Below are 23,539 nucleotides of genomic sequence, written 5' to 3' on the forward strand. Positions count from 1 at the left end.
AATACCCAGAATCAAGGACCATCTTGACTCTGCTTCTGGAACCCCTTTGTTCCCAGAAACATTTGCAAAAGGCCAGCCAAGAGAGGGGAAGCGCCTTCAAGGCAAACTCTTTCCATTTCTTTTCGTTCTTTTTAAAAGATGATGTATTTCTCGGAGAGAATTTTCATAACCTCACAGCCTGTTGGATCATTGGCATAATTCCGATCTCAAGAGCTTCGGATTCTTCATCCTTGTGAATATTTGCTATCTGGAGAGTCTTGCCTTCCATCTGTTGCTCCCTGGCTCTCATTTTTCGGTCCTTCAATTAAAACAAATCTGCTGAGGATGAGTCATGATGACCAAATGACCTCCTTTGGGTTTTTTCTTTGGATCTCTCCTCTTGCTTAAATACCAAATTGCCAATAATCATGGTACACAGTTCCCAGGACTCTGACTGTGCACCCATGGAGTTCCATAATTCAGGTCTTTCTTTTTCTTTGAGAATTTTTTTTTTAGCCCAAAGGGTTTGAGGTTTTCTACTGAGAGCATATGAGAAGGAATATAAAAAAAGAAGACCTGAAAAATGACACCCCCGGAGATAATGGTAATACCATCTTCAGCTGGCTGTGTGGACCTATATGGATGGTGGATGTCAGGCGCTGCGAAAAATGGGAGGCGAGGCAACCATGCAGATATTTAGATTGCCCTCTGTCCTAATCCATATACGTGAATGCAGCCCAGGGGAAAATTCTGGTGTGGCTTCCTGTGCTAGATGAATACCCAGTGCATGATACACAGCTCTCCTGTTCCCTCTTCTCTCTGTAGGAGCGCTAAGGAATTCATCGTTCTTACAGTTCTGCACACTCATCAGGTGAGTGAGCGTCTTTGCCTTCCGCCCTGCCTCCCGACCGAGGCAAGCGCAATCCCATGTTGGAAAGTGGCAGTGATGGAGAGGGGGAGGGCAGAGACGGGGACCAACACTCTTGTGAGCCAAGGATTTAGGAGTGAACTTGAAAGCATCCCTCCTGAACATCTTGTCTACACGCACCTCCCGGATGCGAGGAGTTGGAAGGGCTCCACCCAGGGCTGTGTTCTGCCTTGTGCTCTCTTCTTTACGCCGCTTAAGCAGCTCGCTGCCCTAGTTCCAGCGTGCTTTCCACCTCCTTTTTGCTGTGCCCCATCAAAATCTAGCTGTCCAGTGTCTAGCTCCCTTAATCCTTGCAGATGGTGAGTTCTGATCTTATTCCTTCATTCATACAGGTGTATGCTAATTGGCCCATGCTGTATGAGACCTAGCACTGCAGGTAGGGGATTAACCATAAAGTTGCTGGGGAGGTACAGTTGGACATACAGGCTCATCTTTGTCCTGGTTCAGTCATTAACTGGCCATGTGACCTTGAATGAGTCAATTTCCTTTTCTGAACCTGTTTCCTCATCTATAAATTGAGGGATTTAGATTTAGACTAGAGTAGTGTTTCCTAGACTCGCCTGATTATAATGATCTCCAGGAATGTTTATTAAAAGTGAAAACCCCAGAGTTCCCGTCATGGCTCAGCAGTTAACAAACCCAACTAGGATCCACGAGGATGTGGGTTCCATCCCTGGCCTCGCTCAGTGGGTGAAGGATCCGGCATTGCTGTGAGCGGTGGTGTAGGTTGCAGACACGGCTCAGATCCTGTGTTGCTGTGGTTGTGGGGCAGGCCGGCAGCTGTAGCTCCTATTAGACCCCTAGCCTGGGAACCTCTATATGCCGATGTGGGTGCGGCCCTAAAAAGCTAAATAAATAAATAAATAAAAGCGAAAATCCCCAGGCTCTTCTCAAAAGTTGGAATCAGAATGCATGGTGTCCATTTCTAGGTCACATCCTTATAGCAATCTTAGCTCAAATGCACGAAAACTCAGAGCCCTTCTTCCACCTCCAGCCTAGCTGTCCCTTTCCAGTGTCCCCAGCACTCCCCTGCACCCAGCACTGATGTCCCCCCACCCCATAGCCACAGGAGAGGTCACATCTGTTGGGGATGGAGGACATGAAATCAGGGGAAGCTTCACTGAGGAGGCGGCACCTGAGCTCTACCTTGAAAGATGGGGCAGGATTTCCCAGGCAGAGATGGAGAGAAAGATTTTTCCAGAGAGAGAAGTGACAGTGGTGTGCAAAGCCAGGGGCAATGCATAGGTGCAAGACATGGGCTCGTGAGTCAGGAGGATGGGGTTCAAATCAAACTCTGGCACTAACTGCCTCTTCTGTGTCAGTGAACCTTACACACACACACTTACATACATACATGCTTTCTGGTTTTAGACTTATCTCGATGGCTGTTCTGTCTCTGGGCATGCAAGCTCCGCCCCACAGTGGGTGGTACCTATAAGCTCCTCCCTCCCCACCTTACTGCACATGTGCAGTCGCCTGGTGGGCGGTGGCCCGCAGTCCCCACTCCCCAATCTCCTGCCATGAAAATGGCTACCAGTTCTCCCCTAAAATGATGCTTGTGGTGTGGTTAGAATTTACCTCTCTGATCAGAGACCCACTGTGGATTGCTTCGTTAGTCAAGTCTCCTCAAATGTCACTTCCTTGTAGAAGCTTTCCTGGACTCTGGTTTCTAAGATGGCATCGACCCACCACTATTTCCTGATACTGCTTAATTCTCCCAGCAGAGCTGAAAGATTATATTGTTAACCCCCACTTTTTTTTTTTTTTGGTCTTTTTAGGGCCCCACCTGAGGCATAGGGAGGTTCCCAGGCTAGGGGTCGAATCAGAGCTGTAGCTTCTGGTCTACACCACAGATAACAGCAGCTTGGGATCTGAGCTGCATCTGTGACCTACACCACTGCTCAGGGCAATGCTGGATCCTTAACCCACTGAGCAAGGCCAGGGATCAAACCCACATCCTCATGGATACTAGTCAGGTTCGTTAACCACTAAGCCATGACGGGAGCTCCTGTTAACTTTTTTTTTTTTTTGCCTTTTCCAGGGCCGCACCCTCAGCATATGGAGGTTCCCAGGCTAGGGGTCTAATCAGAGCTGTAGCCACCCGCCAACACCACAGCCACAGCAATGTGGGATCTGAGCTGCATCTGCAGCCTACACCCCAGCTCACGGCAACGCCAGATCCTTAACCCATGGAGCGAGGCCAGGGATCAAACCCACAACCTCATGGGTCCTAGTCGGATTCATTAACCACTGAGCCACAACGGGAACGCCATGTTAACCTTTTTATTTTGAAAGAATTGTAGATTCACAGGAAGTTGCAAAGCTATGACAGTGACATCCCTGTGTAGCTTTACCCTCTTTCTTGCAACAAAGGTTACATGTGATGTAACTACAGCATCATATCAGAACTGGGACATTGGAGTTCCCTGGTGGCCTAGGGGTTAAGGATCCAGCATTGTCACTGCTGTGGCTTGGGTTGCTGCTGTGACGCAGGTTCGATCCCTGGCCCGGGAACTTCCACATGCCGCAAGTGTGCCCCCCCCACCAAAGAACTGGGACATTGACATCAGTACAATGTGTGTTTGTGTTTCATTGTCAGTCTGTCACATGTGTGGGTTCATGTTTCAACATAGTCAACATACTGGACAGTTCTGTCACTGAAAGTGTCCTTCATGTGCCCTTTGATGGGGCACTTACTCCCCACCTGCAATCCCTACTACTCTGTTCTCCATTTCTGTAATTTCATCATCTTAAAACCATCGTAGAAATGGAATCATAGAGTGTGGAACCTTTGGGGATGGGCTTTTTTCACTCAGCACAATGCCCTTGGGATGCATCCAAGCCATTGCTTGTCTCCACAGTTTGCTCTTTTTTTATTGCTGAGTAGTATTCCGTGGTATGGATGTACCACTGTGTAGTCATCCAGCCACGGTGGGACATCTGGGTTGCTTCCAGGTTTTGGCTAGCACGAATAAAGCCGCTATAAACATTCATGTACAGGTTTTTTTTGTGAGCATAAGTTTGCCTTTCTCTGGGACAGATGCCCAGAAGTGTGATTGTTGAGTCATATATTAAATGTAGATTTAGTTTATTAAGAAACTGCCAGTCTACTTTCCGGAGTGGCTGTACCATTTTACATTCCCATGAAATATTATACTTATATGTATTTATTGTCTGTCTCCCTCATTGGAAAGTCAGCTCCACGAGGATAGGGACTATGTTTTGTTCACTGCTGTATCCCCAGTGCCTGGAACAGCACCTGGCATAGAATAGGCACTAAATAAGTATTTTTGGAGGGAATGAGGGAAACCCAGCTTCCAGCTGTCAGGGCAACCTGATCTAAAATGAAACGCAAGTGTTCCAATGCAGGTGCAGACCGAAGAGCTTAACACTCACCATCTGTGTCTCAGCTCTTATCCCAGTGCCCCAAACACTCCTTGGCCCCCCAGTTCTGATATCCCCACTGCTCCATCCCACGCCGTCTTTGCCATGGCCAGGGCACTCCCTTCTCCTCCTTTGTACACTTCTTAGATCTTCCTGCCCTGCAGATGTCTGTCCTCGTCCTGGTCCCCTATCCTCTAATACATGACTGTTTCCTTGAAGACCTGGCTTGAGACTCATGTCTTCCAGACTCCTTTGCCTAACCTCAGCGAGAGTTTGTGATTCATTCATTTGTTCATCAAACATTTACTGAAGGCCTGCTATTCTAGGCGTTCTTCCAGGCTGGGAATCCAGCAGTCCCCAGGGCAGACATGGTCCCTACCCCCAGAGAGCTTACATTCTAGTTCTTGGCCTTGTGCTCTCTAAACCTGAGAAACATAGAAACGTGGGCGAGCACAAATAACACAGGCGTTAAAACAGTTAGCAACCTGTACAGGAGGGGCCTTCTAATCAGAATGAAAGCCATGGAGTTCCCGTCGTGGCTCAGCAGAAATGAATCTGACTAGTATCTAAGAGGACACGGGTTCGATCCCTGGCCTTGCTCAGTGGGTTAAGGATCTGGCCTTGCTGTGAGCTGTGGTGTAGGTCACAGATGTGGCATGGATCTGGTGTTGCTGTGGCTGTGGTGTAGGCCAGTGGCTGCAGCTTGGATCGACCCCTAGCCTGGGGACCTCCATATGCCACGGATGCGGCTCTAAAAAGACCAAAGGAAAAAAAAAAAAAAAAAAAGGAATGAAAGCCAGCCACAAGCACCAGAGCAGTCTTGGAGTCTGCCTAACTGTGCCAGGTGTTAACCCTTTAGTTGATCATGTGTAAAAAGATCCCAGGGGAGAAGTCAGGTGACACCTAGGAAGTTTAGGGTCAGTGGCTACTGACTGATCAGTGGGAAAGGATCCCTCAATATTTTACAACAGGTATGGCCATTTCAGTGCATCCCAACCAAATGTCAGCCTCGCATATAGTCAATCCTCATTATTCACGGATTCCATATTTGCAAATTTGCCCACTACCTAAGATTTATTTGTAACTCCAAAATCAATTGCCACGGCGCTTTCCTGGTCATTTGCTGACATGCACAGAAGTGTGAAAAACGTGAAGCTCTCAATGCACACATTCCCAGCTGAGGCCACCCAGATAAGGCTCTGTCTTATTTCACCTGTCATACAGAGGTGTCCAGAGGATGGAGAGGGTAGGGGCAGCCCAGTGTAGTCCAGGAAATTCCGGCTCCCGGGACAGCTGGATGGGGTGAACCCCAACACTGATACCTGTTAGTGCGGCGGCGTCAGTCAAGTCACTTAACACGTCAGAGCCTCATTTTCTCCCCGTGACATAAAGACAGTTGAATCTACCAGGTTGAGTTTTTGGAATTTAAGATTATAATCTATCTCTTTCTCTCTCTCTCTCTTTGCCTCTCTCTCCCCTCCTCCCCCCTCCCCCTTCTCTCTCTCTCTCTCTCTCTCTCTCACACACACACACACACACACACACACACACTTCCTCTAGAAATACCCATTCACTAGTCATTCGTTCAGCACTCGAGGTGACTTTACAAACCATACAACTGTGAAAAACACAAATTAACTGAAGCTTCTCTCTTACACTAAAAGCGAAAGCTTCTTGAAGGAACCCCCCCTTCCCCCAGCCAGCACAAGTTCACTGTTATAATGTTATAGCCCCTACATGGTACTTCGTCTGCAGTAGGCACTTGGCATCTCATGGGTGCATGGAGACTGCCACCTTTTACCAAACTCATCATGTTCATGCTTGACAATCTCCCAGAAGACAATTTCCCGATAGGTCCAGGATTGGCCCAAGACTCTGTCCTTTGAATAAGAGCCACAAGGAATTCTGATGCTCAGTAGACTTTGGGAAACATAGGACCAGACAATCTCTAAGACTCTCGCCATTCCTACATTCCAGTGGCCAGTAATGGTCTAATACAGTGGTTCTCTATCCTGGCTATCCAGTAGAGCCTCCTGAGCAGCTCTTAAAACATTGATCCTTGGGTTCTAGCCCTGACCAATTGAATTCGAAGCTCTGGGGACAAAGGTCAGGTATCAGTCTTGTTAAAAGGCTCCCTTGATGATTCTGATATGTAGCCAAGGTACATGGTTTAATGTGTAGTCTCTCTCCGATGATGTTTTTTCTTTTTAAAAAGAGTGACTCTTGGGAATTCCCTGGTGGTCTAGGTGTTAGGATTCAGAGCTTTCACCGCTATGGCCCGTGTTCAATCCATGATCTGGGAACTGAGATCCCACATCAAGCCATTGCATACGTACCACAGCCAAAAAAATAAAAGAGTGACTGTGACCTTGGCAGATCTTTGGGAAGTATTTGGGCAGTCATAGGGATCCTCAAACCACACTGTATAGATAACCACCTCATAAGTCTATATGTATTTAAGAGTGTTCTTTAGTCTTTGAATAACAAGACTATTATTCCCTATGATTGACTGAATACTTGTTAATTTTGGTACCCTTAGGAATTTCCTTGTGGCACAATAGGTTAAGGACCCAGCACTGTCACTGCAGTGGCTTGGGCTGTTGCTGTGGCTTCGGTTTGATCCTCGGCCCAGGAACTTCTGCATGCTGCAGGGGTGGCCAAAAAAAAAAAAAAAATCTCTCTCTATGTAAAGAAATTTGGGAGTTCCCTTCGTGGCACAGCAGAAACAAATCTGACTAGGAACCATGAGGTTGCGGGTTTGATCCCAGGCCTCGCTTAGTGGGTTAAGGATCTGGCGTTGCCACAAGCTGTAGTGTAGGTCACAGTCATAGCTCGAATCTGTCATTGCTGTGGCTGTGGTGTAGGCCAGCAGCTGCAGCTCCGATTAGACCCCTAGCCTGGGAACCTCCATATATCGCAGGTGCAACCCTAAAATGCTAAAAAAAAAAGGGAATTTGGTACCCTTAGACTTTCGTACATCATATGTCCTCAATAAATATTTTTAAATAAAGTACTAGCTTGTGACCTAGCATAGCCCTGAAAAACAAGCAGACACTCCCTTCAAATGAAACCGTAGTTTTCTGCTTCTGCAAACTAACCTGTACCAAGAGTCTCAATCCCCTCTGCTGGAGTCACCTGCCCAGTAAAAAAGCCAAAATAACAGGAACCACTGAAGAAAAACTAGTTTTCCACAGAGCTTCTTGAGTATAGTGCTTTCACAGACCACAGGGCCCTAAACCCTATTTGCTGAATTGATGGACTAATTAACCCTCCCTGGCAATCAACTACTATATTCTGTGCCTGCTCTGTGCTTGGAGCTGGGGGGAGACATAGTAATATAAAATGTCATCTCAGGGTTCCTGTTGCGGCCCAACAGTGACGAACCTGACTAGTATCCATGAGGATGCAGTTTTGATCCCTGGCCTCGCTCAGTGGGTTAAGGATCCGGCGTTGCCGTGAGCTGTGGGGTAAGTTGCAGACGCGGCTTGGATCCCGAGTTGCTGTGGCTGTGGTATAGGCTGGCAGCTGTAGCTCCTATTTGACCCCTTGTCTGGGAACTTCATATGCCGCAGGTGTGGCCCTAAAAAGGCAAATGATAATAAAATAAAATGTCATCTCTCCTACAACCAGGGAGGAGGATGCTGGAGCTCGGGAAGAATTCAGGACCGAGGTAGAATCTGAGCTGGGTTTTAGAGATGGCCTTTAGCTGAGCAAAAGGGACACTGGGACATCCTGAAGGGTGAGGATCATGAAGAGAGCACGAGCTGGGCACAGAAGTTGGAAGAAGACTGTGTGTCCAGGGAGCTGTACGCAGAACTACCCAACTAGGCAATAGATGGCGAGGGAGGGTTCTGTGTGGTTTGTGGGGGGCCTGGGGAGCTGGAGAGAGGACGTGGTCCCCTCTAGGCAGTCCTGAGTGTGGGAAGGAAGGCCCCCTGGGTCCCTTATCCGTGGGCCCACGAAGCCAAGATGGCCCTCCATTTTCCCAGGCTCCCACCGTGGTTGCTATGGGAATTGCTTATAAGTAGGCTCAGGTGTCAAAGAAAATGAGCCAGCGGGAAGGAAAATCAGGAGGCTGTCAAAGCTTCAGGGACCCGAGCTCCATCTTTTCAAAATCCTTGCACACTTGTCAAAGTAGGGCCCTATCATACACGAAGACATTGGGCCCCATACCTGTCTTTAGCCAGCATGCACGTGAGCACAACCCTGAAACCTGTACTAATAGAGCCACCAAATTAAAAAATGGTCAGAGAATTGGCAGTTGCTGAATTCAGTCCTAAGGGATGAAGGCAGGTTCCTCGCTTCTATTGCTTATTCCACTGAGCTGCTGGCTTCATATTTACTTCAAGGGACTTGCAGTGGCCCCAGAGGTACTTAGCAATTCTGGTCCCGTGTTTCAAGCCCAAATTCATTTTAGCCAGAAAGGGTGCCTATTGCGAAATGAGCCTCCCAGCTGCTTGGAGGAAAAATGGGGTCAGTGAAGGGCTCAGATGTCCCCGCTTTAATCTATGCCTAGTCGGTTAGGACATTTTCAACAGTATAGACTCCTGGGCCCTACCTTCTCTTGCAGTCTGGTGTGGACCTCGAAATCTGTGTTTTAATGAGCATTTCCCAATGATTCTTATCAGGGAAGTTTTAGGAACACTGGATGAGTGCATGCCAGAGTCAGTGCCTGAGTCTTCCCTTCTTCTGTAAAGGGCCATATAGTAAATATTTTAGGCTTTGTAGGCCATACGTGGTAGCTCACTAACGGCCATGGGCAATGCATAAATGAAGAGAATGGCTCTGTTCCAACAAAGCTTTATTTGCAAAAATAAATGGGCAGGCGCTGGCCCACACAGGTGCCCGGTCTATTGGCTCCTGAAGTATGTTCGTGACTCCTTCCTGACACCGTGTTCGAATGTTGACCAGGGCCTTCCCAATTCTCCATAGTTTAATTCAAGGGAATAACTCTAGTATCAAGAACGCCAGGCCCCTGGGAGTTCCCGTTGTGGCTCAGCAGTTAATGAACCCGACTAGGATCCATGAGGATGCAGGTTCGATCCCTGGCCTCGCTCAGTGGGTTAAGGATCTGACGTTGCTGTGAGCTGTGGTGTAGGTGGCAGATGTGGCTCGGGTCCTGAGTTGCTGTGGCTGTGGCTGTGGTGTAGGCTGGCACCTGCAGCTCTGATTCGACCCCTAGCCTGGGAACTTCCATATGCCACAGGTGCAGCCCTAAAAAACAAACAAAAAAATTTTGAAATTTTAAAAATCAAAAAAAGAACTTCAGGCCCCATAGTTGCTCTTCGAAGATGCTATAGGACAGGGCAACCTTTGAGAGCCCCTCACGTCACGCTGCAAGGCATTTGTCACCTGTGTGGAAACATAAGGCTAGATGTGACTCCGTGACATGTAGCAGAGACCAGCTGGCAATGAGTGAGTCACAGTCAGTGATCGAGGCTGAAGACTGAGAATAGGCTGGAGTCTTAGAAACCAACAGGACAAGGGTCAGTGAGGAATGAGGCACAAACAAGCTGAAAATAGCTGTACAAGAGACACTGGAAATGACTATAATCCTTGAAAATACTGGCAATTCCACTTTATCTTTTCTGACTTTGCTGCTATAAATATCTGACTTTTTTTTTTTTTTTTTGGTAGTGGCATCTTTAGGAGAGGATCTAATCGTAGACTTTTGGTAGGGATAGCAAGGAGGCTGGCCTCTCTCCGTAGGTGAATACATAAAAAAATACCAGTTCAGATTCTTCATATGTTCAAACCCATTCAATAGGACCAAGGTAAAACCAGACCAGGGGACCAAAGACCAGGAATGGACTTCCAGCTTCAGTCTGCTCTGCATGATGATGGCCGATCCAAGACTCGGAAAATCAGGGTGCTGGTTTTGGCTCCACTGCCTAATTATTTTGATGCTTTGAGTAAACTATATCCCCTTCCCCAGCCTCCATTTCCCATGTGGAAATGAAGGGTGGACTCCCTGGCCCATTCAGGTCTCTAGAGATCCCTCTTTCTACATCGTGCATGGGGACACTGGGTGACAGATGATCACAGAGAAAACAGGGTGGCTGTCAGGTAGAACAACGATTTCACCTACCTTGTGCCTGGCACCTCTGGCAGAAATTCGTGCAACACACAAAGGCATTTCTCCCATGAGCAATCAATACTGTGAGCACTTTCTGCAACGATCTCCAGCCCTGGATTGTGCTCTATTGGGTGCTGCCGACCAATTGTCCTTGTGGCTCAGGATGAGAAGTCTAAGGTTCCCTTAGCACAGGGGTTCCCAATCTCTTAGCTGCATTTCGAAATCATGGGAAACTTAAGAAGATACCAAGGAGTTCTCGTGGTAGCGCAGTGGTTAACGAATCCGACTAGGAACCATGAGGTTGCGGGTTCGATCCCTGGCCTTGCTCAGTAGGTTGAGGATCTGGCGTTGCCATGAGCTGTCGTGTAGGTTGCAGACGCAGCTTGGATCCCGAGTTGCTGTGGCTGTGGCATAGGCCGGCAGCTACAACTCCAATTAGACCCCTAGCCTGGGAACCTCCACATGCTGCAGGAAAGCGGCCCTAGAAAAGACAAAAAAAAAAAAAAAATACCAATACCTGAGCCCCATCCCCAGGAATGTGATGTCATCAGTCTGGATGGGGGCGGGGGTGGTGGTGGTGGTTTAAACTCCTCCCTCTGGTGTTTCTGTCACTTAGCCAGGACTGAGACCCACTGCCTGAGGTTCTGCCGGACTCGGGTTGAACAGGTGGCTTTCTGCAATTTGCCCTCTCTGGGGAAATGAGATTGCTGGCTTCAGAAGGGAACACAGCTGGGACCAGAGCCCAAGAGCTGATGAGGATGTTTGTTTCTTGTGTGTCTTTATCTTAGGGTCCTGCCCTCCTGTGGCTGCTCTGGTAAAGGAAACTCAACTGTGGCTTTAATGGCAGAAAATAGCTTAAGTTATTGCCTTCCCAGCTGGCAGGGACCCTTCAGGGCCTTAATCCAAGGAATGCTTGATTGTAGGGCTCGCAGGCTCCATGGCAAGGCTGGCAGGGGAGGTGGTTTGGAAGAGCCGCAAACCTGGCTGATTCCCCCACGAAGTCTTCCTTGTCTCAGTAAATGGCATCTCCATTCTTCTCTTTGACTCCTGTCTTGCTCACTTCCCACAATCAACATAGCGTCTTGGTTCTAACTTCAGAATCTATCCAGAATCCACTCACTTGCCATCCTGCCGGTTCCCATGATAACCATTTCAGCCCAAGCCTCCATCACATATGAACTATATTCCAACAGTAGACTCCAACCTGGTCTCCCTCCTCTGGCCACCGCCTCCGGCATGATTTTCCACCCAGCAGCCACAGGCATCCTTTCAAAAATGCAAGTCAGACCCTGTCTGCCCAAAACCCTCCAAGTGAAGCAGAATCCGAAGGTCTTGCCACGGCTCACAAGGTCCTCCATGACCCAGCCCCAGCTGCCTCTCTGAGCACTACCTCTCTGGCTCCATCATTCTGCTCCAGCCACACTGGGCACCCTGGCTCTTTCTCAGGTGCCCATCCTCCTCCCACCTCAAAGACTTTATTGTTCTTTCCACCTGGAAGTCTTTCTGCGGGTATCCTCATGGCTGTCGCTCGCTCACTTCCTTCAGGCTTCTTAAATGTCACCTCCTTGACAAGGTCTTCCCTGACCAGCCTGTCTAAAATAACACCACCCATCACTACCACCCATCACTGCCTGTCTCTGCTGTGATGCCTTATTCTGCTCAACTTGTCCTCCCAGTCCTTACTTGTTCCCTAAGAGGAATTTCTGGTCTGTCTGTCCTTGATTGTGTGGACACTCCTGGAGGGAGCTTTGTCCCTCTTGTTCACTGCTGGGTCCCTCATCACCTAGAACGGTGCCTGGTGCAGAGTGGACCCTCCCTAAATTTGCCACATGAAAGAATACATGCATTTCCTCGAATCCATGGCACACTCAGGAAGGACTGAGTTTCCAGCATTTGCTAGCCATGTGTCCTGCTGAAGTCATAGGCGTTTTCAAGAACTAGAGAGACTGGCGTTCCCCGCTGTGGTGCAGCGGAAACGAATGTGACTAGTATCCATGAGGATGAGGGTTTGATCCCTGGCCTCGCTCAGTGGGTTAGGGATCCAGCATGGCCATGAGCTGTGGTGGAGGTCGCAGACGAGGCTCAGGTCCTGCATGGCTGTGGCTGTGGCGTAGGCCGGCAGCTGTAGCTCCGATTCAACTCCTAGCCTGGAAACTTCCGTATGCCGAAGGTGCGGTCCTAAAAAAAATAGAGGAAGTAGAGAGACTAGCTGATTCTGTGGGATAGAATCGGATGACCCAAAGTAGCAAGAGAACCCAGAAGACCTGGGTAAAATCCCCAAGGTCTCTATTTTCAAATAGTGCAGGAATTGTGGGTAAATCCTTTTGGGGTGCCAGGCCTCCTTCTTCATCAAAAATACTATTTTCTATGAGCCTCCTTCCTAGAGGCAGGGCATATTTCGAAATGAATAAGATCATTTCTATAAATCCTTTGAGATGTTCATATTCCGATGTGAAAAAAAAACCCACCATTTAGGTATAGCTCACATTAAGGAAACCAAATATATAAACCTTCAGTGTATGTTATTACCAAGAATTTTTGCAAACTCCCCTAGGCCTAGAGCATTAATAATGGGATTCAATTTAACCAAATTCGATTCATGCCCCAGCTTATTCAGAACATACCAATCATCTCAGAAAGCACTTAGAACATTGCCTTGCACCTAGCAGGGAATCAATACTGATTTATTGACTTATTGATGAGCAAGGCAAAGGGTATCCATACTGAGACATCTTACTTACTGAGACATGTGGCAACGGTCAGGGTTGTCCCAGGGATCGGGAACTTACTGGCGCTCTGCTCTTTTTCCAGTCCCCCAAATCTGCCTTCATCAGTGCTGCGAAGAAGGCCAAGCTGAGATCCAATCCTGTGAAGGTCCGATTTTCCGAGCAGGTGGCGGTTGGAGAAACACATGCAGTAAGTGCGGCTTCACCCTCCTCGCCTCGGTCCTTGGCCAGAGTCAGCCTAGCCATCGAGCTCGGGGTCAGTTGCCCATCTGCTTCATCTGACAGCATCACAAAGGAGTTGGAGGGGTGACCTTGACGCTCCAGGGAGGGTGGGTTAGCGAGTGAGGGGGGTGTGGTATCCAGCGAAGCCCTGGGCATTGTGTGGAGAAGGAAAATGTATCAATTTCACTCAGAATCCTCATGGTGCTCGGAGAAAGTTCCGTGTCTTTCACAGTAGCTTATGCTTAGAACAGGTGCTTCCTAAACATCTTTTGGCTCCTTGATAGAAACAGGAAGGAGGTAGCAGTTTTCTGAAGATCTGGTGACACTGAGCACTCTTCACAAAAAAAAAAGTAGAGGAGTTCCCGTCGTGGCGCAGTGGTTAACAAATCCGACTAGGAACCATGAGGTTGCGGGTTCGGTCCCTGCCCTTGCTCAGTGGGTTAACGATCCGGCGTTGCCGTGAGCTGTAGTGTAGGTTGCAGACGCGGCTCGGATCCTGTATTGCTGTGGCTCTGGCGTAGGCCGGTGGCTACAGCTCCGATTCAACCCCTAGCCTGGGAACCTCCATATGCCGCAGGAGCGGCCCAAGAAATAGCAAAAAGACAAAAAAAAAAAAAAAAAAAGTAGAGAGACTAGCTGATTCTGTGGGATAGAATCGGATGACCCAAAGTAGCAAGAGAGCCCAGAACTAGGACGCCAGGACACCTGGGTAAAATCCCTAAGGTCTCTATTCTCAAATAGTGCAGGAATTGTGGGTAAATCCTTTTGGGGTGCCAGGCTTCCTTCTCCATCAAAAATACTATTTTCTATAAGCCTCCTTCCTAGGGGGAGGATCGTGCAACTCCACGTCTTGAGCAAAGACGACTGTGCAAAGGAGAGCAAAGCAGTCTGAGGGAAATGATACAGACTCACTGAGTCACAGAGCTTTGAGTAACTTCTGGGAACCTGCTGCGGTTCCCTGAACTATAAGGAATGCAGAATAAATACCTGTTCCCTGCCTCTGGGTACCTCTCAGTGATGTTGGGAGGACAAGTGGTTCAGATTGAGATGGTATAGAATCCACCTCAGCGAGGTATGGTTTTAGGTGGCAGGGGATGCTTGACAGCTCAGGCCACGTGGCAGCCAATCTGGGGGGGGGGCATTGATCATGGCCAGCCCCCCGGTCTTTCTCACTGCTTTGTGGGGCTAACATGAACTGAGCTGTGTGCCCCAGATAAGCAAATGAGAAGAGATGGCTGGAGAGCAGGGAGATGTGTATTAAGCGGCCATGGATGATAACTGAGTCCCCCTAGGAATCCGCAGAAGCTGGCGATGCCCTGGGGGGGGGGGTGTGTGAGGGCAGGCTAGCCGGAGCTATCAGGCACTGGCATGCTTTTGCAGGCATTTCTGTACTGAGGCACAGCTGAGAAAAGCTAGGAGGCCCAGCCTGAGTGGGGAAATCAGGGGAGTATCAGACACCTCTCTAGGTCTTTAAGGCAGAGCCACTCAGAAGGGAAGGACAGAAGTTCCATTGTGGCTCGGTGGTAACGAACCCGACTAGTATCCATGAGGACGCGGGTTCAATCCCTGACCTCGCTCAGTGGGTTAAGGATCCGGCGTTGCCATGAGCTGTGGTGTAGGTCACAGACACAGCTCGGATCTGGCGTTGCTGTGGCTGTGATATAGGCTGGCAGCTGTAGCTCCGATTGGACCCCTAGCCTGGGAACCTCCATATGCCTCGGGTGAGGCCCTAAAAAAGACCGAAGGCGGTGGCGGGGGCGGTGGGGGGGGAGATGGACAGAGAACACAGCTGTCTTCCATCTCCATTTCCCTGACTCTCCTCCCCAATCTCCTCTTTCCATGCTCGAGGAAGCCAAAGAGACAACTGGGCCCTGCTGGCCGAGCTGTTGGAATAACTGGTGGCTGGGCTCCATGTCAGCCCCAGCAAGAGGTTGACGAGAAGCCAGGGCCGGTGAACAGAGAGAAAAGGGAAGAGTGTGGTCCTTTTGGATCAGGGTAAAGCTGACTCCGACTCTGAGGTCCTGGTCACTAAGGGGACATTTGGGTTCCGAGCCCTGCAACACCCAGAGGAAATGAGACTTGAATTTGGAAAGTGCGGACAGGTGCAGCCTGTCCCAGCTCAGCATCAGAGTAACCCACCAAGGCCAGGCCACCAGTGAAGAACCCCTCCCCTCCTCTCCCCCCCTTTTCTCCCCTCTCTGCAGCTCCCTGGCACTCTTCCCTCCTCTCCCCTTCTTCTACACGACTCCCCTGTCCGCGTCCCCTCCAGCCGCAGGCAGAAGCAAGCCCTCCCTCCAGACCAAGCTGAACATGAACGCCCCAGAGGGGCTAGAACCCACCCAGGGTTACTCTGTCGCTTCTGGACAGGCCACCAGGTGTGGTGGGAGGCTCTTGTCTGGGAGGGAAGCATCCACCTTCCCTGTGCTCAGGAAATGACCTGATGTCCCAATGCCACCACCACCATCACGACCGTCGCCACTGGGGACCAGAGCAGACTCACCACTGGGCCGGACCTGGGGGAGGCCAGGCCCAGGTGACTCTGGGCTGCCCTATCATCCATTTCTCTTCATGTTCCAGGGCTTTATTAAGCAGCCAGAGCAAAAAATAAATCCTGTGGGCGTTCCTTGCCAACTCTATTTTTAAGCAAAATCAATTAAGTAATTATCTGAGTCCAACCCAGCGTGCTAAATAAAACCAGCCACCGCTGAGCGTCATCAGTCTGGGAATCCGGGGCCTCTGGGCTTGGCGGGAGCGAGGCGTCTCGGGATCAGGGAGAGAACTGGGGAGTCACTTTTCGAACTTTAGATCCCATCACCCCCCACCCCCCGGCACTGTGGCTTGACTCCATGCGGAAATGCCCTGATGTCACAATAGCACACCCCCGCCCCCACCATACCCCGACCCAGGAGGACTTGTTTGTTTGTGGTTTCATACTTTGTCCCCAGATCTGGACTGTTCTCTTCTGGCCTCTCTCGTGGGCCAAACCTGCCAACTCCTTTAAAATCAAAATCCAGTTCATTGACAATTACTATTGTGGCTCCGCAGAAACGAACCCAGCTAGTATCCATGAGGATGCGGGTTTGATCCCTGGCTTCGCTCGGTGGGTTAAGGATCCAGTGTCACCGTGAACTGTAGTATAGGTCGCAAGTGCAGCTCAGATCAGGTGTGGCTGTGGCTGTGGCACAGGCCAGCAGCTCCAGCTCCGATTCCACCCCTAGCCTGGGAACTTCCATATGCCGTGGGTGCGGCCCTAAAAAGACAAAAAAAGAAAAAAATCCAATTCATCCAGGAAACCTTGACTATCTTATAGCCATTGGTCTGTTCTGCTTTTATTGTTGTTCTCCAGTGGATTTGTGTGTGTGCATGCAATGCATAACTCCAACAAGAATGTAAGGCTAGACTCCGGTCCTCTGCTTTTGCCGTAGTCCCCATGGGGCTTGGCATGATGCTGGGTACATAGCAGAGGCTCAGTGAATTCAGGAATCTGGCCGTCTTCTGCAGCTTTTCAGTTCCTATGTAACTGCTGATGTTGGCCCGAGGAAATGGTCGGATTCTCCTAATGAGTCTAATCATTCCAGTAAGCACATATTAAGCAGCGACTGTTCATATATTCAGCAGCCATTTATTGAGCACCAACTGTGTGCTGGGAACTCTGCCCAATGTCGAGACTACAAAGATTGAATAGGACATGGTTGTGGTATTCCAGATTCTCTGTTTGATTGTGAAAGGCAAACATTCTTCGAAAATATAAAAGCACTTAAGAGAGGTGTGTGTAAGTTGCTATGGGAACAAGTGTGAACACCAGGTCCAAGTACCTGATGATATTGGCCAGGCGTTACAGAATTCATATGTGATCTGGGTTCTGGAGGATGAGTAGGAGTTTGCCAAGGAGCAAAAGAGGAAGGCAGAGGGAGCCGTCTTTATTTAGTAAATACTTATTGACAACCTAACATGGGCCACTCTATAAATACAGAAACACCTGGGCCAGAAAAGCAGTTGTTAAGGAATTATCAGGGGTTCAAAAATGGACTTTGCCAGTGATGCTCAATCAGGGTCAGTACCGCCCACTCTCAGAGAGCTTTGGGAAATGCCTGAGGGTGTTTGGGGTCATCCCAACTATTTGGCATGCTCTTGGCATTTAGTGTCTCAGTTAGAGATGCTCAGTGTCCTACAGGGTGTGAGGCAGTCCTTGCATGATGAGTTGTTAGAGGTATGGAGGCATGAAAGAGCAGTGTGGGAGTTCCCGCTGTGGTGCGGTGGGTTAATGATCCGGAATTGTCTTATGTGGCGGCGCAGGTTCCATCCCCAGCCCAGCTCAGTGGGTTAAGGATCCAGCGTTGCCACAGCTGTGGTGAAGGGCAACGCAGTGGCTTGGATTCGATCCCTGGCCCAGAAACGTCCATATGCCAAGGGTGTGGCTGAAACGGGGGAAAAAAGAGAGGGTGGTGTGGGTACCTCCAAGACTCTGGAGAAGTAGGCAGGAGCCCGGTCAGAGAGGACCTAGGGGACCAGTTAGGAGGGAGAATGGCAGAGCAAAGGCCTGATGTGGAAGCAATCTCAATGTGCGAAGGGCCCAGTGGAAAGGAAAGCGGCCGTGGATGATAGGAGGTGAGAGCAGGTGAGTGAGGCGGGCCGCTAAGGCCTTCCATCAGCCCTCTGTGTTTGGTGGTCCCTGCAGGCCAAGCCCCACTCTGATCTGTGGAGCTTTGAGCCGCAGTGGACTCCACGTGTGCTGTGACATTGAATGAAGGGGGAGCTTTTGCTATGGCCCCGTGTCTTCTTGGAGGATTTGTTTCTGGTCTCCACGTAACGTTATCATTGATCAATTGCTCCCTCTGTCTGTCTGTCCCTCCCTGCCTCTGGCTCCCTGTCCCCTTTTCTCTTTTCTCCTCCTTTCCTCGCCCCTCCTCTGGCTTCCCTCCTCCTTCTGTGTGAGCCCCTCTCCTGTCCTTTCCCTGCCTGTTCACAGAAAATGATGAAGAAAGAAGCTCTTCTCCTCATCCCCAACGTCCTGAAGGTTTTCTTAGAAAACGGGCAGATCAAGTCGTTCACATTTGATGGCCGGACCACTGTTAAGGTACGCAGAGTCCCCTCTCCCGGGTCAGCTTTGTCCTCTCCAAGCGCGCACAGCTGCTGAGCCCCGGGGTCCTCTGAGTCTACCCAGAGCCACTCGCTGCCAGAGCAAGGTGGCCTTGGCCTTTGAGCTCCTGCTGCTGGGAGCACCAGGTTGAAAAAGCATACACTCCGCAGTGACTGTGCTGGGGGACGGTTGTGTGCCCAGCTGGGTGTAGGACTGAAAAGGTGTGTGCGTGTGTATATGTGTGTGTGTGTGTGTGTGTGTGTGTGTGCGCACGCGCGTGCACCTGTGCGCACGCATCTGCTTCCGAACTGCTCTGTGTTGCTGTTGCCCTGCATCCTTCAGATTCGGCGGAGCTAAAGACTGTGACGATCATTAAACCATTTATAAAGCCAAAGTGATGTGTATTGATACAATAACACCTACGCAAGTGTACACACAGAAATCAACAAACCATCTCTCGGGAGATTAGCTTATCCATGCCTTGCTTTTAAAATAACAACCAGATTTTAAGCACTGAACCAAGATTTGAAAAGTCCACCAACAACAGTCCCTTTGGCGATTCCTTTCACAGGAAGAGCAATTACTGAGCTCCGATTCTTAACGGCTCAGCCAGTAGTTACTCCCCTGAGGAGGAGGGGCGATGGTACTATTAACCTCCAGGTTCGAGTCAGCTCTGGAACAGAAATATCAGCTCCTGCTTCTCCTGGATTCTCTCCAAAGAGAGAATACCAGAGTTCCCGTTGTGGCTCAGTGGGTTAAGAACCTGACGTAGTCTTCTTGGAAATCCTGTGAAATTAGGTTGTTATGATCATTATACAACTACAGATGTGATAAATTCATTTGAGTAATAAAAAAAATGAAAAAATAAATTTAAAAAAACTGCAAAAAAAAAGAACCTGACATAGTCTTCTTGAGGATGCGGGTTCAATCCCTGGCCTCGCTCAGTGGGTTAAGGATCCGGCATTGCCTCAAGCTGTGGCGTGGGTGCAGATGTGGCTCAGATCCGCTGTTGCCATGGCTGTGGTGTAGACCTACACCTGCGGCTCCGATTCGACCCCTAGCCTGGGAACCTCCATATGTGGCAGGTGCCGCATTAAAAAAAAAGAGAGAGGGAGAGAATACCATCCCCCAAATGAATGTTTCCATGCTATTAATGCTGCCCAGACTGCTGGGAAGTTACAGCGCCTGCCCAGAAAACCCACCTTGACCCACAGGTGTCCTGCTGGTACCCCTGCTGGGACCAGAACAACCCTATAAAGATAGAAAGCCCTGGGCCAGGAAGCTTTCCCTAAGAGATCTTATCAGGTGCCCAGAATTGGCCTTGCCAGCTGTTCTCAGCCAGGGTCAGCCCTGCCCCCTCCGAGTGTGGTTTTGGGGAATGTGTGAGGGTATTTGGGGTCATCCCTGTAGTCTGGCATTTAGTGTCTCCGGATCAGAAATGCTAACTGTCCTGCAAGGAGTGGGACAATCCCTGAATGATGAAGAACTGTCCTGTCCCAAGTGTCAGTAGCGCCCAAGTTGCGAATCCCTGGGCCATGTTGATTGAACCAAGGCCTTGGGCTTGAGTGGGGCCCCCAGGTGACCTGGGACAAAAACATAGTCCTGAGGTTGCCCCAGGATGGTGTCTTGCCTATGGAAGGCTTCCGTCTGTGGGAGAGACATTGGAACTGGGCCCCCCGGGGGTGTCCAAGTGTCCCTCCTCCAGATGTGGGTGTCAGAATCCTCCTTGTTTTTTCTTTTCTTCTTCTTCTTCTGTATCCGTGGTGTGCAGAAGTTTCCGGGCCAGGGATCGAATCCACACCACAGCAGCGACCCAAGCCACAGCAGTGACACTGCCAGGTCCTTAACCTGCTAGGCCACCAGGGAACTCCCAGAATCCCCCTTGGTGTTAATTGATGGGCCGCTCTGTCCACCGTAGCTCTGTCTCCACACCGGTGCATTTACTCCTCCCAGTTCACAGCATCTCCTCCACTGGGGCCTGCAGGTACCCTGCCGTCCAGGACAGCACTGTCCCCTGGCTTGTGATCTTACACGTAACTTGCAGGGAGGGTGCACTGGCTGTTCATTGGAACTTGGACAGGCTGCCAAGCCACTTGTCCCAGAGAGGTACCTGGGTGAATCGACAGCCTGGCACGGGGGCTGTTACACTTGTAACACCAGTTGGCAATCACCAGCTTGGCTATCCACAGTCCCAACACAGCCGAACTGCAAAAAAAAAAAAACACCTCATTTGTCGCTGCCAGAACTCCAACAACACTGGCGCCTCTGTGACTACTTGGATAAAGAGATGCTCTCAAGTACCCACCAATTGCCAGCCTAACATTTGAATAGCTAAAGGGCTGTCCATGTTCACTGAGGGGCTTGTTTGGCAACTCTGGCTGGAAAGCAGCTTCGCATTCCCAAGCCTGCTTCTTGCCGGCCTTTGGGGGGGTGGGGGGTGGGGCTGAGTGATGCCAACTCTACCAACGGACCCGCTGGAGGCTGGTGTATGCCGAAGTCACAGCAAATAGATGGCAGAAGTCTCAAAAGTGGCATGTGGACAGCCCCCATGGGTAGGTTTCCAGACACCCTAATATTCAAAGGAGGGCAGCAGAGCAGACGGAGCACAGAGGTAATCAGATTCGTGACTGTACATGAAACACGTGACATGGTTCCTCCGCCCAGACACATTTTTCAAGTTGTTAAATTGATCGTCTCGAAAAGCCAGCTACCGAGTTCCCATCATGGCTCAGCAGAAACGAATCTGACTAGGATCCATGAGGACACAGGTTCAATCCCTGGCTTTGCTCAGTGAGTTAAGGATCTGGCATTGCCATGAGCTGTCGTGTAGGTTGCAGACGCGGCTCGGATCCCGAGTTGCTGCGGTTGTGGTGTAGGCCGGGAGCTATAGCTCCAATTCGACCCCTAGCCTGGGATCCTCCATATGCTGCGGGTTCGGCACTTAAAAAAAAAAAAAATGCCAGCTACACTCAGCAGTGAACATGATTGCCAGTAACTCCAGTCACTTGATTTAGATGATGAATCCCAAAGTTGTCTGCTTTTTAATCATGTAATTATGGCTTTGGCTTTTGTTAATTCCTATGGAAAGAGTTGCTGGACAAACCAGAGTGAACATTCTGACTTCTGTGAGAAGGTGAGGGCAGAGCCAGCACAGTGCCTGGCACTTAGTACGCACACAGGAGATAAATGTGTTGAATGGAAGGAAAGAGGTGGGGAGGGACATAACCTTATTATTATTATTTTTTTTTTTTGGCCGCCCTGCGGCATATGGAGCTCCCGGGCCAGGGATCAGATCTGAGCTGTAGTTGCGACCTAAACCGCAGCTGCAGCTGTGACCTAAACTGAAGCTCAGCAATGCCAGATCCTTAACCCACTGTGCCAGGCAGGGATTAAACCTGTGTCCCAGCACCCCCAAGACACTGGTGACCCCGTTGTGCCACAGCGGGAATGCCAATGACCTTCTTTTGGTCTGTGCCCAGCCAGCCCAAGTTCAGAAACCTCATCTCCAACCCCCTGCAACTTTGGTGTTCCCCAGGCCTCAACAGCACTTGTGGGTCACTCTCCTCTGCCTAGCCCACTTCCCCAGCCTCAGTTTTCTCCCCAGGACTATCTTTCTTTCTTTTTTTTTTCTTTTGTCTTTTTAGGGCCACGCCCTCAACACATGGAAGTTCCCAGGCTAGGGGTCGAATTGGAGCTGTAGCTGCCAGCTTATACCACAGCCACAGCAACTCTGGATCCAAGCCACATCTGCGACCTACACCACACCTCACGGCAACACGTATCCTTAACCCACTGATAGAGGCCAGGGATCAAACCTGCATCCTTATGGATACTAGTTGGGCTCATTACCACTGAGCCACGATGGGAACTTCTTTTTTTTTTTAATCTTTCTTGATGTTCAGTTGCCCTCCCCTATCTTGGGGACTTGGGTATCTTAAAGCTGGAATAGATCGCTCTCTCAAAGTTCTTCTATCTTCCATAGGATGTGATGGTGACATTACAGGACCGGCTTTCCCTGAGGTACATTGAGCACTTTGCTCTTGTCCTTGAGTACGCTGGACCAGAACAGAACCACAAGTTCCTGCTTCTCCAGGACAAGCAGCCCCTGGCTTATGTAAGTAACTCCTTTGTCCTGGCTCGATAGCTTTGCAGGTGGCCTCTAGTAGACCACCAGGTACTCTCTTTCTGGACAATTTATTATATTGGGTTGAGCCAGCTCCTAAAAGTCACAGTTCTCAATCGAGGTCTGTACAGCCCACCTGCAGAGGCCTTTTAAGAATGTCCCTTACGGGAGTTCCCATCGTGGCGCAGTGGTTAACGAATCCAGCTAGGAACCATGAGGTTGCGGGTTCGATCCCTGCCCTTGCTCAGTGGGTTAAGGATCCGGCGTTGCTGTGAGGTGTGGTGTAGGTCACAGATGTGGCTCAGATGCCACATTGCTGTGGCTCTGGCGTAGGCCGGCAGCAATAGCTCTGATTAGACCCCTAGCCTGGGAACTCCATATGCCACAGGAACAGCCCTCGAAAAGGCAAAAAGACAAAAAGACAACAAAAGACAACAAAAATGTCCCTTATGACCCAAAGAAGGCATGAAGGTGATAAGTCATAGCGGTCACTAGTGGAGAAAGCCTGGGGTGGTGATTCACTGCTAGACTTTTTCCGCCTCCGAGAGGAAACTTGACCTTCAGGTGATGGCTGTAATACAGAAGGGTCAGCGAGTGGAGTCTAGCAAGACCCCTGAGGCTAGGACATGTGTGGGCTGGGAATGGGGTGAGTCATGCCAAGAATGGACAGCAGGTCACCCATGTCAACTTGCAAGGCAGAGCAGGAGAAAGTGTCTTAACTTCCTAGCCTTTGCCGTATGGAAACAGGCTGGGAAATCCAGGATTGCTGGATAGTGTTTCACCAATGGTGAAGCACCAAGAAGAGTAAGGGAGGCAACCAGGACCAGTCCATATTCCCAGGGAAGGAGGGAAGGAGTTGAAGAGGGACAGTTGGGAAGAAATGTCTAATGAAAGCGAAACAAAAACTGAAATCAGGGAGTTCCTGTCGCAGCTCCACGGCAACGAATCCGACTAGTAACTATGAGGATGTGGGTTTGATCCCTGGCCTCGCTCAGTGGGTTAAGGATCCGGCATTGCCGTG

General features: G+C 49.8%; 1 protein-coding gene across 3 annotated transcripts in view; it reads left to right on the forward strand.

The window, feature by feature from the left end:
* The window catches only part of FRMPD3 (FERM and PDZ domain containing 3), a 72,436-nt gene that overhangs the window by 7,295 nt on the left and 41,602 nt on the right, over positions 1-23,539 (forward strand). For 2 of the 3 annotated variants that reach the window (XM_021080188.1, XM_021080190.1), the window contains exons 3-6: positions 805-850; positions 13,179-13,283; positions 18,285-18,392; positions 22,378-22,509. In XM_021080188.1, coding sequence (XP_020935847.1) covers positions 805-850; positions 13,179-13,283; positions 18,285-18,392; positions 22,378-22,509 — 391 coding nt within the window. The remainder of the gene's footprint in view (positions 1-804; positions 851-13,178; positions 13,284-18,284; positions 18,393-22,377; positions 22,510-23,539) is intronic. The other variant, XM_021080189.1, reaches the window with a different exon arrangement.

This window comes from Sus scrofa, chromosome X (genome assembly GCF_000003025.6).
Source record: "Sus scrofa isolate TJ Tabasco breed Duroc chromosome X, Sscrofa11.1, whole genome shotgun sequence".
NCBI lineage: Eukaryota > Metazoa > Chordata > Mammalia > Artiodactyla > Suidae > Sus > Sus scrofa.